General features: G+C 41.6%; 1 protein-coding gene, 1 long non-coding RNA gene and 1 other non-coding gene across 3 annotated transcripts; 2 read left to right on the plus strand and 1 right to left on the minus strand.

The window, feature by feature from the left end:
- Window positions 1–6,847: 6,847 nt before the first annotated feature.
- Window positions 6,848–7,962, minus strand: LOC128312884 (uncharacterized). Its single transcript, XR_008292793.1, has 2 exons — window positions 7,634–7,962; window positions 6,848–7,309 (listed from the first exon to the last, which is right to left on the minus strand). It is a non-coding gene; the product is annotated as an uncharacterized LOC128312884 (long non-coding RNA).
- Window positions 7,963–8,088: 126 nt separating this feature from the next.
- Window positions 8,089–12,222, plus strand: RPL30 (ribosomal protein L30). Its single transcript, XM_015082022.3, has 5 exons — window positions 8,089–8,192; window positions 8,300–8,351; window positions 8,613–8,758; window positions 11,259–11,389; window positions 12,123–12,222. Exons 2-5 carry the CDS (start codon window positions 8,331–8,333, stop codon window positions 12,170–12,172), a joined length of 348 nt encoding a protein of 115 aa, XP_014937508.1. The 5' UTR covers window positions 8,089–8,192; window positions 8,300–8,330; the 3' UTR covers window positions 12,173–12,222.
- Window positions 11,816–11,947, plus strand: LOC113600733 (small nucleolar RNA SNORA72). Its single transcript, XR_003421843.1, has one exon. It is a non-coding gene; the product is annotated as a small nucleolar RNA SNORA72 (small nucleolar RNA).
- Window positions 12,223–14,948: the final 2,726 nt, after the last annotated feature.

A 14,948-nucleotide genomic window follows, 5' to 3' on the forward strand; every position in this document is an offset into this window, starting at 1 on the left:
TGACTGTTTTCAGGCAATGCAGTTTGGGCTGGAATACAAGATGTTATGTTGTAACATAGGCACATGATGTCCCCTTGCTGGTGATGTTAACTTTAATTAGTTAGGGTAGTGTTTGCCAGGTTTGCCGCCAAAAAGTTACAATTTTACTCTTCATAATTTATGGGGAAAGACTTTAAGACTAATACCCTGTATCTCATCAAACTTTTATCTGCTACTGTTAGCATACATTAACATTCCTGCTGGGATCAGTTATTACTATGATGGCTATCAAATGGTGATTTTCTTTTTCTAACGTTTATTTATTTTTGAGACAGAGAGAGACAGAGCATGAATGGGGGAAGGTCAGAGAGAGAGGGAGACACAGAATCTGAAGCAGGATCCAGGCTATGAGCTGTCAGCACAGAGCCCGACGGGGCTCGAACCCACGGACCGTGAGATCATGACCTGAGCCGAAGTCGGACGCTTAACTGACCGAGCCACCCAGGCACCCTATAATTGCCCCTTCTTATAAGGATACCAGTCATGTTGGATTAGGGCCCACCCATATGACCTCATTTTGCCTTAATTACCTCTTTAAAGGGCCTGTCGCCAAAAGAGCCATATTATAAAGTTTAGGAATTCAACATATGAATGAGGGAACACGATTCAGACCATAACACCATCATTACTGATTTGGATGCTCAAATTGCCTGAAATTTGGCATATTTCCTTACACGGGCCATAGGGGTACACAGCTATGGTCTCTACAGTGTATTTAGATGTCTCCCTCCCTTCCTTCTCTACCCCCCTTTCTCCTCCCCTTCCTGCTCCCTTCTCTTCTCACTTTTCTCCTCTTTCTTTCCTTCCTGCAGTGCAGGCCCAACAAAGCCTAGGCCACCCCAGCAATCAATTCACAAATCCCTTCCAGTTAGGAGGAGACTGGATGTCTTTGAGGAAGTACACTTTACAACATTACAAATACATATTATGACTCTTCTAGCCTTCTATCCAGGGTTACCATGTCCCAAGTACTTTTGAGAGTGGCTAAGGATTTGGCTGGATTCCAAGTCCCTGAGTAAATTGACAGGATTAGTGAAAGGAAGTTTAGGGAGAGGTATGTGAATGGACCTGGCAGAATAGACCAAAATTTGGGGGAATATTTATGTCTTACATAAATGCTATCAAAAGGCTGTTAGGTTGGGCTGTCCTAACAAAATGCCATAAACTGGGTGGCTTAAATAACATACTTATTTCTCACAGTTCTGGAGCCTGGGAAGTCTAATATCAAGGTACCGGCCAATTTGGTTTCTGGTGAGAACTCTTTTTGGCTTGCAGGTGGCAACCTTCTCGCTGTGTCCTCACATAGGGGTTGGGGTGGAATCTTCTTCCTCCTATAAGGCCACAGCCCTAACAGATTAGGGCCCCACCCTTATGACCTCATTTAACCTTAACTACCTCCTAAACCCTGCCTCCCCATTGAGTCACATTGAGGGTAAGGGGTTCCACATATGAATGGGGGAGGGAGGGGACACAAGTCAGTCCAGAGCAGGTTCCCACTTCAGCGGACGCTTTTGTAAGTTAAAGTCACATTTAATTTTATTTAGCTAGTGAAATTTTTCAAAACTCCATTCTTCCTCAAAAGAGCTGCAATAACTTACAGATTTTGTTTTGAGTTTATTTATTTATTTTGAAAGAGGGGGAGGAGGGGCAGAGAGAGAGAATCCCAAGCAGGTTCCGTGCTGTCAGCACAGAGTCTGATGCGGGGCTCGATCCCACGAACCATGAGATCATAACCTGACCTGAATTCAAGAGTCGGATGCTCAACCGACTGAGCCACCCAGGTACCCCAAGATTGGTTAAATATGAACACTAACTTGAAATTCTCTGAGTCCTAATGTTTTCATGCTTACTGAGCCCAGTTAAGTTTCCTCCTTTCCCCATCAATTATTTTTTGACTGGGGTATCTTACTTTTCCTTGAAGATAATTTGTCAGCCAAGCCGTGGTCTCTTCCATTTTTCTTCAGAGGAAGCATTTTATAATCAGGTGAGTAATACTATTCAGGTGTCCTGTGGATGTTAGAAAGTCTTTCCCATGAGCCACCTCAAGTCTTGCTCAATGAACTCAGGAATAAAATGGCTCTAAGAACAGGGAGAGAAGCCATATATATGCTCAATACCATGTTCCTCCACTTAACACGGTTTCCCTGGGTAAGTGCCCAGTTTGCCAGCAGCAGTAAGAGTAACCAAGTGTAAGCCTCCAAAATGGCACCTATAATTTGAGGGGACCTATCAGCCACCTTGTGAAAGAGTGATCAGACCTCTTTTGAAGCACTAGAAAATCTTTATTTTAATAGACAGTGGATTATGTTTGCTTTTCCTGCACTTCAGGCCCCTGGCAGCACCATCCATTAGTGGATGGTATCATCAAGACATTACACACCAAGACAATACATTCGGTGTATCTTATTAAATAACTCACTTTACTATGAGACAAGTAACATAATAGGTTAATTTCTATGTGATTTACTGGTCTTCTCGTCTACCTCAATAGCCAGAAGCAGCTAAACCCATAGGATGATGGAAGGGCACAGTAAACACTCCCTTATGGCACCAACCAAGATAAACCCCTTTGAAGGTTGGAGTGCTATCCTGTGGTTTGCAGAGTGTTCTGAACCAGTGACTAATAAATGGTACTGCTTCTCCCATGACCAGTATACACACATCTGGGTCTTACTCTCCAAGCTTCCTGTTCACTTGGTAAACTACAACATAATTTTCCTTTTATGCTTAACTGAGCTAGTTTGTTTCTGTTGCTCACAACTTAAGTATCTAGACTAATATACAATGATTACCCTACCTCCCCCTCTCCATGACTATTCTCCTTCTTAGCAATTACCTGTCCTGTCTTATTCTTGATAATACCTGAACATACCTGATACTGCGATTTTAAATGCTAATAGTACCTTGATTGAGTTGTATCTTGAAAGCATAGTTCCTAAGTCTTTTCACCTCCAAGGAGTCCTTTTATCATTTTTCTTCGACATACTCATGTTTTGATGTCACAAATTTGCATTTATTATTTCTCCATTAGCTAATCAGTGACATTTTCTGATCTGCATGACATAGTTACATCATGTATAGTATTAAGTTAATTAAGTTCCAGTTAAAAGCAAAAAACATCAGTGTCAATCTGTGTATTACAGCTTTATTAAGGATAAAAGTACATGTACATGGAAGGCTTTTCAAATTACTGAATATGTAAAATGTTATTATGGACACGTAGAAACATAGTAACCCCATTTATACTAAAATTTCAAAAATGGACTCTAAGAAATATAAAATAATCCAAAGACATTTATAGACACTACTTTCCCAAAATGTCACCCCTCTATAGTAAAATAGTGAATGAAGTATTCTGGGTTCTTTGTATCCAAGAATATAAAAAACCTATGCTCCTTGGATGGAAAAATGGTTTAAAAAAAAAAAAAAAGGAGAAAGCATTTCCCTGGCTTATTTTTAATCCAGTGCAGTCTGGAGCATTCCTAGTCTGAACAGAGAGGGGAACAGAAGAAATATTTTGGATTCCTTATTATTGTGGAGGCAGAAAGGGTGCAGAGGAATAGGTAGCATTCATTCCCCTTTGTCCTCTAATGGTTCAGAATTCTTATATTGGTCTATGTGTGTTTAGTTAGTCAAAAGGTCACCAACATTCATTCAGTTTACAGGATCTTTTCACTTGGATTCACTGTCCCTCCCTCACCAGATTTCTGAGCATGTTTAATGTCTGGGTGACTTAAGAATGTGAAGGTTGAGTTAGACAAATAGAGTTCCAAATTACAGCTGACCCTTGAACAACACTGATTTGAACTGGAAGGGTCCACTTATATGTGGATTTTTTTTTTTTCCAATACAGAACTGTGATGTATTTACTCTTATGATCTTCTTAGGAACATATTCTTTTCTCATTTACTTTATTATAAGTATATAGTATATAATACATAGAATATAAAAAATACATTATCTGACTGTTTATGTTATTGATAAGGCTCTTCTGGTCAACAGGAGTTAACAATTAGTAGTTTTGTTAACAACAATTAGTAGTTAAGATTTTTAGGAGTCAAAAGTTATACAATGGGCTTTTGAAAATGTGGGGGGTCGGTGCCTCTGACCTCTGAGTTGTTCAAGGGTCACCTGTATTAATGGGCCACTTCCTAATCTGGACACTAAGTAATAGCAATGATAATGAATATGATAGTTTTAACTGCTTAAGGGGATGGGCCAGTGTACTGAACCAATGAATATCACATGAACTTGTTAGTATTTGCTCTAACCAGGAATGCAGCCTGTCACTTTTAATTCCCATAGCAAGTATAAACCAAAAGCACAATGAATGCAGGTGCCTGCAGAGTTCTCAGAATCTTGGAGCAGTGATTTTGGTGAATGGAAATCCAAAGCCTTGTGTTAATTCTATTCTGTCACATATACCTGTTGGTATTTTTTCAAAATCACTCTGAAATGCTACAGATGGGCATCCAGAAAAAAACAAAATAATATCTAATGGCAAAGTCCTTTCTTAAAGCATATGTATTTCCCAACTTTTTAGTATGATGATTTTCAAACTCAAGAAAGTTGAATAATACACCCAATACCTAAATACCCTCCACTTTAAATTCAACAATTGTTAACACTTTGCTGCATTTGCTCTACCCAACTGTCTACCTTCATTTATTTTAGGACTTTATTTACATTTATTTTAGCAATTCAAAAATAAGTTGCAGATAATCATGACACTTCATCTGTAAATACTTAACACACATCTCTTTAGAATGAGGACATGACTTAAAGCACCCATTTTTAATAACAGTAAGAGTAATATTTTAACACAAGGGTCAGCAAAGTATGGCCTGCAGGCCAAATTTGGCCGGCTGCCTGATTCTGTAAATAAAGTTTTATTGGAACACGGCCAGTATATATTGCTTATGGCTGCTTTTGTGAAACAGCAGAGCTGAGTAGTTGCCTCGTAGAACATATGGCCTCAAAGGCCTAAAATATTTATTATTTGACTCCATAGAAAAAGTTTGCCAATTTCTGCTCTAATAAAATACAAAGGTGGGAAATTTAATTAACAATTTTTTAATTTTAGAAAGACCAAGTGAGCGGGTGAGAGGGACAGAGGGAAAGAGAGAGAATCTTTGTAAATTTATTTATTTGAGAGAAAGAGAGAGTACAAACAGGGCAGGAGCAGAGAGAGAAGGAGAGAGAGAGAAGCCCAAGCAGGCTCCAGACTGTCAGCACAGAGCCCGATGCAGGGCATGAACCCACAAACTTTGAGATCATGACCTGAGCTGAAGGTGGATGCTTAACCAACTAAGCCACCCAGGTGCCCCGAATCTTAAGCAGACTCCGCACCATCAGCACAGACCCCAATGTGGAGTTGGATCCCATGACCCTGGGATCAAGACTTAGCTGACATCAAGACCTGAGCTGACATCAAGAGTTGGATATATAACCAACTGAGCCACCCAGGCGCCACAATTTTATAAAATCTTCTCGAGCCAAAAGATTTGACTGTCATTTTTGTATTCCAAGTGTTTCTTCCCCTAGTGCATAGGTTTTATGATGTTGTGAATGACTTTAGGTATGGGGGGGTGGCTGTGCTGGGGAGGTTGGGAGGTTAGGGAAGTAGGAGTTGGATTGAGGAAGAGAACTAATATTCACTGCCCATTTATTCTGTACTATGGGCTATGCTAGATGTTTTATACACCATTACATTTATTGTGATCCTCGCAACAATACTATGAAGTAGACATATTATTCTAGTTTTCTGATGAAGAAACTGAGGCTTAGAACCTTTAGACAATTTGCCCCAAGTCATGCAGATATTAAATAGAAAAACCTAGAACCTGGGGTGCCTTGGCGGCTCAGTCGGTGAAGTGTCCAACTTGGCTCAGGTCATGATCTCATGGTCCGTGGGTTCAATACCCTTGTTCTGCTCTGTGCTGACAGCTCAGAGCCTGGAGCCTACTTCGGATGTGTCTCCCTCTCTCTCTGTCCCTCCCCCACTTGCACTCTATCTCAAAAATAAACCAAAAAAAAAAGGAAAAGAAAAACAAAAACCAAGAACCTAAATCTGTCTCCATAGAGATAACAGCAAAATCCATTAAGATCCCCTAGGAAGAATTCTCAAATATTTTGTGGTCATGTTTCATACATAAAATAAGTGTTTTGGGCTTCTCTGTCTTCCAATTCAAAATAATAATAAGATCCCTGGAAGAAAGCAACTAAGGCCTTTCTTTAAAGTATAGAGAGGACATATATAGTAAGGACCAGAAACTTGGTAACATATAATGAAAAGTACCCCAGGAAAGTCATATCAAGTACTTTAATCATTTAATCTCTAAAATGGGGGTGATCTCTATCCTGATTACTTTGGGAGAAAGTTAGTATTAAAAAGCTTTGAAAATATAGGGCTCAGTATAAAAGTGCAAGGCTTCATAATTTAGTTTATGTCTTTACCTAAGCAGGCATGCCTCAAAAACAACTTACCCATCTCATTCTTCAGTTGTGTGTGTGTGTTTAAAAGTAACCTTTACCCACAACATGGGACTCAAACTCATGACACTAAGATCAAGAGGAGTCATATGCTCTACCTACTGAGCCAGTCCGGCGCCCCTCATTCTTTAGGTCCTTACTCCTCAAATTCTAGTATTTATAAGAATCACTGAGGCTGCTTATTAAAACGATTCCCAAGCCCCACCAAACACTTCTTCCACATACCTGGGTGGGGTCCAAGAGTCAGAATTCAAGGTGATTCTGAATTACGTGATCTGGGAGCCATTCTTTGAGAAATATTGTTTTCAGATATAACTGATGTTTCACAAGATCTATTTAAATCACCACTTTATGATTAATAAGGAACTTTACATAATGCATGCTGTGAAATAATTCAAGTAGTACTGAAATATTTAAGGTAAAAAATGTCCTCTCATCACCCACTTTTCTCATATCTTATCCAGTGGTAAGTTTTGATGATTAGCTTTCCAGACTTGAATTTTGTATGCATATACAAACACATGTATTGGTTTGTTTATATATATACATTATATATTATACATATATACATACATACAGAATGATGAGCATTTGGGGCGCCCCGGGGGCTCAATCGGTTAAGCATCCCACTTCGGCTCAGGTCATGATCTTGCAGTCCGTGGGTTCGAGCCTAAAGTCAGGCTCTGTGCTGACAGCTCAGAGCCTGGAGCCTGCTTCAGATTCTGTGTCTTCCTCTCTCTGCCCCTTCCCCGCTCGTGTTCGGTCTCGGTCTCTCTCTCTCAAAAATAAACATTAAAGAAAAAAATAACAAAAAAAATGAGCATGTTTCTGATTTCCTTTGCTATCAAAAATAATACCAAAATATCCTTGTTCACATGTCTTTGAGCAACTGTGACTGTTTCTGATTCCTAAAAGTTGACACATAATGACAGCTTACCTATTGGTCCGATTTTACATTTTTGGTGCTGGTACATTTTGGAAGCTCTGTGCTTCCTATTTTGAATAATCCTTCACTGGACATTTATATCAAGGTCCAACGTTCACAACAAAAAGATTTCTAAATTAGAACCGTTTATTGCTCTCTGTTGCAAATTGAGCTTACAAGGTCGCACTAACACCGCCACTTAAGAGGTGAGTTTGGGGAAGCCAGCGCGGGGGCGCCACCGTTCTCCGAGAGGCCGGCAACTTGGGCGAAGACAGGGGAGGGCACACAGCTGCTTCGGCCCGCGCGGAACTGACGCGGGAAGGTAGACCCGGGAGCCGAGGCGCACCGAAGTCTTCCTCGAGTCTCCCCACGAGCCGCGGCTTCGGTACAGACGAGTTCAGCGGCAGCAAGACCGTGAATCCAGCCGCCTCTTCTCACCGCCCCTCCCGCCTCACCCTCAGTCGGCTTCTCTAACTCCCGCCCCGTTCGACGTTCCTCGAGCTGGGAGCAACACACTAACACAGCTTTAAGTCCCGCAGCAAGAGAAGGCACAGAACCCCACCGCCACTCTAACTGGCTGTACTAACAGCGACCTGCAGCAGCCCTCCCCTTCTTGCCCTGCCCCTTCCGCTTGTGGCTTGCTTCCGGTTCCGGCGTCCCGGCTTTGCAGTGAAGAGCTTTGCATTGTGGGAACTCTTTCCTTTCTCTCTCCCGGCCATTTTGGCGGTTGCTTCTGGTGAGTGGGCTGTGCGGGGCCGAGGTGCGGGCTGCACTGGCAGCGCAGTGAGTTGCTCTTTGGAGTTCCGATCCTAAACGACCTGTCCTGTCCTTTGTACGTACTAGGTTGGGTCCGCCCCGCACCTAAGGCAGGAAGATGGTGGCCGCAAAGAAGACGGTGAGTGAAGCGGGGCAGGGCCGGAAGCCAATTCACGTGGAGGAATGTCTAGGCCGGGGTGGGCCGATCTGAGCACACCGGGAAGACAGCATGTTCACTGGCTTGGAGGGACCCGAGAGGAAACCGAGCGGTCTTCTCAGTGACTTGGGACCCTAGACTTAGGAGGTTTTTCTTAAAGGGGTCAGCTTCCAAAAACTGGATTCTGTTTTGAGATGGTTAAAAACAAGGCCTTCAGGTCCGTGTTAAATGTTTGCTTTGTAGAAAAAGTCGCTGGAGTCCATCAACTCTAGGCTCCAACTCGTTATGAAAAGTGGGAAGTACGTGTTGGGGTACAAGCAGACTCTGAAAATGATCAGACATGGCAAAGCGAAACTGGTCATCCTCGCCAACAACTGCCCAGCCTTGAGGTAATCAATCCAAGGAACCTTGAGTGTGTGTATCATCCACTGCATATTCATCGAAGTGAATATCCAGGAGTGTAAGCTTGGGCAATCGGGGTAGCACTAACTCGGCTTTATGTAAAATTTGTTTTAGGAGCGAGCACCTGCAGAAAATTTACGGATGCTTCTGTGGTGTTTGGGTCTTGAACCCCCCCCCCCCCCCATCATGTTTTCTCTTTGTAAGCTTATATTTTGGAGAAGTGTGGCAAGAAGGGGAAAAACCATGGAACGTCAAACTTTGAGGGAGGCACAGAAATTTGTTTTTCCATGTATTTTGTGTCATGCCTTTTTGGTCATTCTTGAAAAGTACTCCGTTTTGGGGCGCCTGGGGGGCTCAGTCGGTTGAGCGTCCGACTTCGGCTCAGGTCATGATCTCGCGGTTCGTGAGCTCCGCGTCGGGCTCTGTGCTAACAGCTCAGAGCCTGGAGCTGCTTCCGATTCTGTGTCTCCCTCTCTCTCTCTGCCCCTCCCCTGCTCATGCTCTGTCTCTCTCTCTCTGTCAAAAATAAATAAACATTAAAAAAAATTTTTTTAAAGTACTCCGTTTTGGGGGCTGCCTGGGTGGTTTAATCAGTTAAGCGTCCGCTCTTGATTTTGCTCAGGTCATGATCTCAGGGTTAGTGGGTTAGTGGGTTCCAGCCCAGCATAGGGCTCTGTGCTGACAGTTTGGAGGCAGCTTGGGATTTTTTCCCTTTCTCTCTGCCCCTCCCCTGCTCTCTCACTCTCTCTCAAAAATAAGTTTTTTAAAAAAGTACTCCCATTTTTTGAACTTGTTACAGTATAGTAAAACTAAGGTAAGAAAAGCTTAGGCTGGCTGTGGAGGTACAGATTCCTAGTTCCCCAAGTTTTTGCTTGACCTCACTGTTTTGAAATTGAACTTAGCATGGAAAATAAGTTAAAGAGACTTGGACTGTACAGAATATAAGCCATGTGATCAGTCCGTTACACTGCATTGAGTTTTTTCTGTGGTAATGCGTAACCTCGTGGCATTTTATATAGGGTGTCTGTACATAATTGGCTTGCCTGGAGTGCTCTGTCCTCCATCCCATCCCATGGTTTGGTCTTCAGGCTTACCTTCTATATCAGTGCTTCTCAGACGCGAATGTGCACACAATTACTGGTAGTCTCATTAAATGCAGTTCTGATTTAATGGGTTTGGGATGGGACCTGACATGCATTTTTTGTTAAATTTTTTTTTTAATGTTTATTTTTGAGAGACCAAGTGAGAATGGGGGAGGGGTAGAGAGAGACACACACACAGAATCTGAAGCAGGCTCCAGGCTCTGAGCTGTCAGCACAGAGCTGGAAGCGGGGCTCAAACTCACAAACTGAGAGATTGTGACCTGAGCCAAAGTCAGCCGCTTAATGGATTGAGCCACCCAGGTGCCCCTGAATTTTTTTAAATGTTTATTTGTTTATTTGGAGAGAGAGAGAGAGAGAGAGTGCCCAGGCGCAGGAAATGGGCTAGAGAGAGGGAGAGCAAGAATCCCAAGCGGGCTCCCCACTGTCAGCGCAGAGCCCTACCAGGGGCCACGAACCATGAAACCATGAGATCGATCGTGACCTGAGCTGAAATAGAGTCAGTGGACACTTAACCATTTGAGCCACCTGGGTGCCTCTGACATTAGGCGTTTTTAACAAGCACCCACACTACTGCTGGTCTGTGGATCCATATTTTGAGTAGTGGCAAGGTTCTGTTAGGACTCTTCTAATTTGTAAAACCATTAATGTTTGTCTACTCAATTGACGCAGAAATGTTAACTTTATGTAAGTAGTATCATTCCCCATCTAGGATTCAGAGCACCAGAGAGTGATAAAAGTGATTTATCTTTTTTTTATAATTTTTTAAAGTTTATTTATTTTTGAGAGAGCACTAGCGGGGGAGGAGCAAAGAGAGGGAGAATCCGAAACAGGCTCCGTGATGTTAGCACAGAGCCCAATACAGGGCTTGAACTCAACAAACCTTGAGGTCATGACCTGAGCTGAAACCAAGAGTCCAACGCTTAACTGACTGAGCCACCTGGGCACCTCCAGAAATAGTTTATCTTTGAAACATAACACAGGTTTGGATTCTGGAACCTCCACTTACTGATCTGTGCTTGGATGTCTTTATTAGTTAAAAAAAAAAATGAGTATGTTTTACTTGAGGTTATTGTGGGATTATGTAAAGTGTCTGATGTGTAGTAAATGCTAAGTAAATATTTTTATTTCACATCCTGCCCTCTTTTCCATAAGCATAGTTATGGTCTTAAACATAGGTATTCAGAAGATATTTGCTGGGTGTCCCATTTCTTAGAAAAGACCAAAGGAAAGGATGGTTTGTATTGGCTAATGGATATGATACTTTTTTTAGGGTGATTATTGATTTGATGACTGTTGGAAGTTAAAACTTCTGAGGGAAATAGTAACATTTAATCTGTCAGTCATTTGGTATGGCATTTATTTATTTGTCTTTTGTTTACCAAAGGAAATCTGAAATAGAATACTATGCCATGTTGGCCAAAACTGGTGTCCATCACTACAGCGGCAATAATATTGAATTGGGCACAGCGTGTGGGAAATACTACAGAGTGTGCACACTGGCTATTATTGATCCAGGTATGTTTTTTAAGTCATAAAAGAATTTTCCCTTTATAATGTAATTACAAGTACTCTTTGGTATACAAATATCTTTGCTAACTAGGTTCAGATATTCAGAATATGGATATATAGCAAGGTATATCCTGTAGTTTTATTTCACGGAAAATTGATAACGGATATAAGTACGTTATGATAGGTCTTGGTGTAAATGAAGTTTTTTTACTTTGAGCTTATGAAAATTGTTTGAAGCCCTTAAAATTTAGGACCTTGGTAAAGGTGAAATTATAAAGGGGGGAGGAGGGATCAAATGAAATAGTAGAAAGGAATCCTTACTGGCTGCCTAAGGGCGGATGGGTAAAGATTCAGTTGAGAAAAAGAAGTGGCTACAAATACAGATCATGTTATATTTTAGAACTTAGGAGTTTTTAATTAATTCATAAAAGACTGCGAATATTCTCGCTGTTCTGATTTTGTAATAATCAGGGCAGGCTAAACATTCGCTATATTAAGACCATGCATGTGTCCCCAGACTTAGTTCTTTCCCTAGGTCTGGTTTTATCAATGCTGGTGATAAACCAAGTCTGACTTACATGATGCATCCGTGGAAAATGTCTGTGACTCTAGGTATCTGATCATCCTTGAGAAATGACAGCAAAGCTAGTGTAACAACTTTTGAAGATAACCATTGCCAACGTGATGATTACCAGTTGCCATTAAACAAATTGTAAAACTGTTACGTCTTATTTTCTAGGTGATTCTGATATCATTCGAAGCATGCCAGAACAGACTGGTGAAAAGTAAATCACGTAAAATTTTTCGTTAATAAAATTGGCTAGAGCTTGTTTTAAAAACTGTATTCATTTCCGTTATTTTCTTTGTATCTTTCTGTTCCCATACATTTTCCTGAAGATAGAATTTGAGAGGATGAGGCACTTAGATACGGTGGCAAGACTTGGGTTAATAGCTGTACATCCCAGGTGCCATTTTCCTTTTTATAAAGGGAGTGCAGAGTTCCTTTTCTATACTAGATTTTTAAGAGATTCCAATCTTGGAATATTGTTGGCATTTTTTATTTGAATATGTTTGAGAGGCAGCAAAGATCAATACCCAGAATTTAACCAGAATTGCAATTCATAAGGCAGCTTATATCTACAAATGAGTAGCAGAGAGGATTAAATGAAATATCCTCACCCGAAATGTTTTCAGTCTGAGAAAAGTTCTATTGAACTTTAATGAAGAAGGATTTTTCCAAAGGGTGTGTAGTGGTTCAGGTAGAAGAAATGCACTTAGAGCCCCTCAGAATAATCCCAGGTCTTCAATAAGTGCTAAATCCAGTTGCCCAACATATGTTTTATATAATTTTATTCCTGGAAGATAGCACTGTGAAGTGTTTGGTGTTCAGATTTTTAGGAAGGTGCATACTACATCTTCCGTGTATGTCCATTGGAACCCTTTTCCCACATTTCCCTTGGAACATTCTCAGTTAATTTAGGGAAAAATACTGTAGATTTATCTTGATTTACAGAGTCAAATGTTGCTGGTGGGGTATACTGTATGCAATGCTGTGCTCTAAGGCTGCAAAAGTGTCAGAAATAACCACATCGTATCATTTGGACTTCAGATGATCCAACTCTTGTACTACCCAAAACCGGGTGGTAGATGAGTGAGACCTTGATGAGGCTGGCAATATGCTCTGGAATGTCACAAGACTTTTTTTTTTTTGTTTCTTTTGGGAGCTGAGCATGCCAGTGGGGGAGGGGCAGAGAATCTTAAGCAGGCGCCACACCACCTGCCCGAAATCCAGGGCCTTGGGGCTCCATCTCAGGAACTGCAAGATTGTGACCAGAGCAGCCTGACATTTCACCCACTGAACTACCGGGCACCCCTGAGGCTTTAATTGCTATGGTAACCATGGGTGGGTCAGATTCCCAGTTTCATAAAAGGGGGAATGGGTCTCTTTCAAGATAACATAATTTTAGTTTATGTCTGGAATTTGATGTTATGGATACCATGTGAAGAGTAGCTATTACCAACTAGTTTTACTGGTTCGTCAGTTACTCAGTACTTCTCAGTTTGGGAGCACTACTGACATATTTCAGTAGGATAATTCTGTGTTGTGGAGGACTGAATACTGCAGGATATTTCTTATTCATGTTTCTTCCATATTGTAATGACACCCCCAAATGTTACCCCATGTTTTCAAAGTAGCATCTCCTGGCCAAGAGCCACAGAGATATGAAATCTAAAAATTTTTAATGTTTTTTTAATGTTTTATTTTTGAGAGTGAGTGAGTGGGGGAGGGGCAGAGTGAGGGAGACACAGAATCCGAAGCAGGCTCCAGGCTCTGAGCTGCCAGGACAGAGCCTGATGCAGGGCTCAAACTCATGAACTGTGAGATCATGACCTGAGCTGAAGTTGGACCCTTAACCGACTGAGACACCCAGGTGCCCCTGTAAATGTTCTTAAGTGCTCCTATCTTCACATCCAGAGACTGGTATCCCCCAGGTGGTTTAAAACGTTTGAAATCTGTCAGATAAGACTTGCTTGGTCAGACTACTGCTGGTCTCTAATGCCATTAGTCTGTTCCTTAGTTAAAAATGGTTGCCCTTGGTTAAGGAAGTTTGTGGTGCTTATTTTCTGCTTGATAAATTTTGCCTTTCAGATTGAGCTTGCAGCTACTTGGGTTATTTTTGGATTATTTTTCCCTCCAGTTTGACCAGTTACAATTTAGTTAAGGGGTGTAGCTGAAAGAATACATTGTTGCCAATACCAGGGTACCATTTCTTTGTAAGGATTCTGTTGCAGGACTTGTGGCTGCAGGCATTTTGGAGCGATGGCTTTTAGGAAATAATTGGTGATTTTTAGGGGCTTTCTAGGTAGTGATAATATGCTCTAAGGTCATTCGGCTTTTGCCTTTTCTTTATATGTGCTTTTTGTGCACTCCTTGTTTTAAGCAAGAAAGGAATTTACAGTTCAGAGAAAACGAGTTTAAAGCTAGTAGATAGGAAATGTATCTCACCCATTCTGGCCTGGGACAGCTGTGATGAAGTGCCATTAAAATGCTGCCAGAATTGGAGAAAATACCACTGGTCAGGAAGATGTGGGAAGGTCTAAGTTGGCATTTTTACATGTAATTTTCCGATTATAATCAAAGTAATGTGTTTGGCTGGGAAGCTCTCTTATGCAGGGGATTGTGGGAAATTCCAGCCAAATGGATTTATTCCATACTTGTACTGAGTTGTTACGTCTGGAGATAAAAATGTCCGAAAGAAGAGGTTGGTCATTGTGGAGCGTGTTAATTGTAATCGGTGTGGTATGGTGGCAGGGGCAAAAGGTACGTAGAGAAGAAAACAAACTTGAGGCTGGTGGCCATGAATGCAATGAGTTGGGCCTTCTGGAAGATCTGGTTCATGGAAAACTCTCTTTGCTTTGTTGCAAATCTTAACTTCCAGCTGCCCCTTAGATGTATGCTCCCCCTGTGTGCAGAGGCATCTGGTTTCCTTCCCCTCCTTTTCCAGGCCTACTCCAACATCCTCTTCCAGTCTAGATGGGGTGCCTCTGAGTTACCATGGAACCT

The sequence above is a fragment of the Acinonyx jubatus genome, chromosome F2, assembly GCF_027475565.1.
Source record: "Acinonyx jubatus isolate Ajub_Pintada_27869175 chromosome F2, VMU_Ajub_asm_v1.0, whole genome shotgun sequence".
In the NCBI taxonomy this organism is placed as follows: Eukaryota; Metazoa; Chordata; class Mammalia; order Carnivora; family Felidae; genus Acinonyx; species Acinonyx jubatus.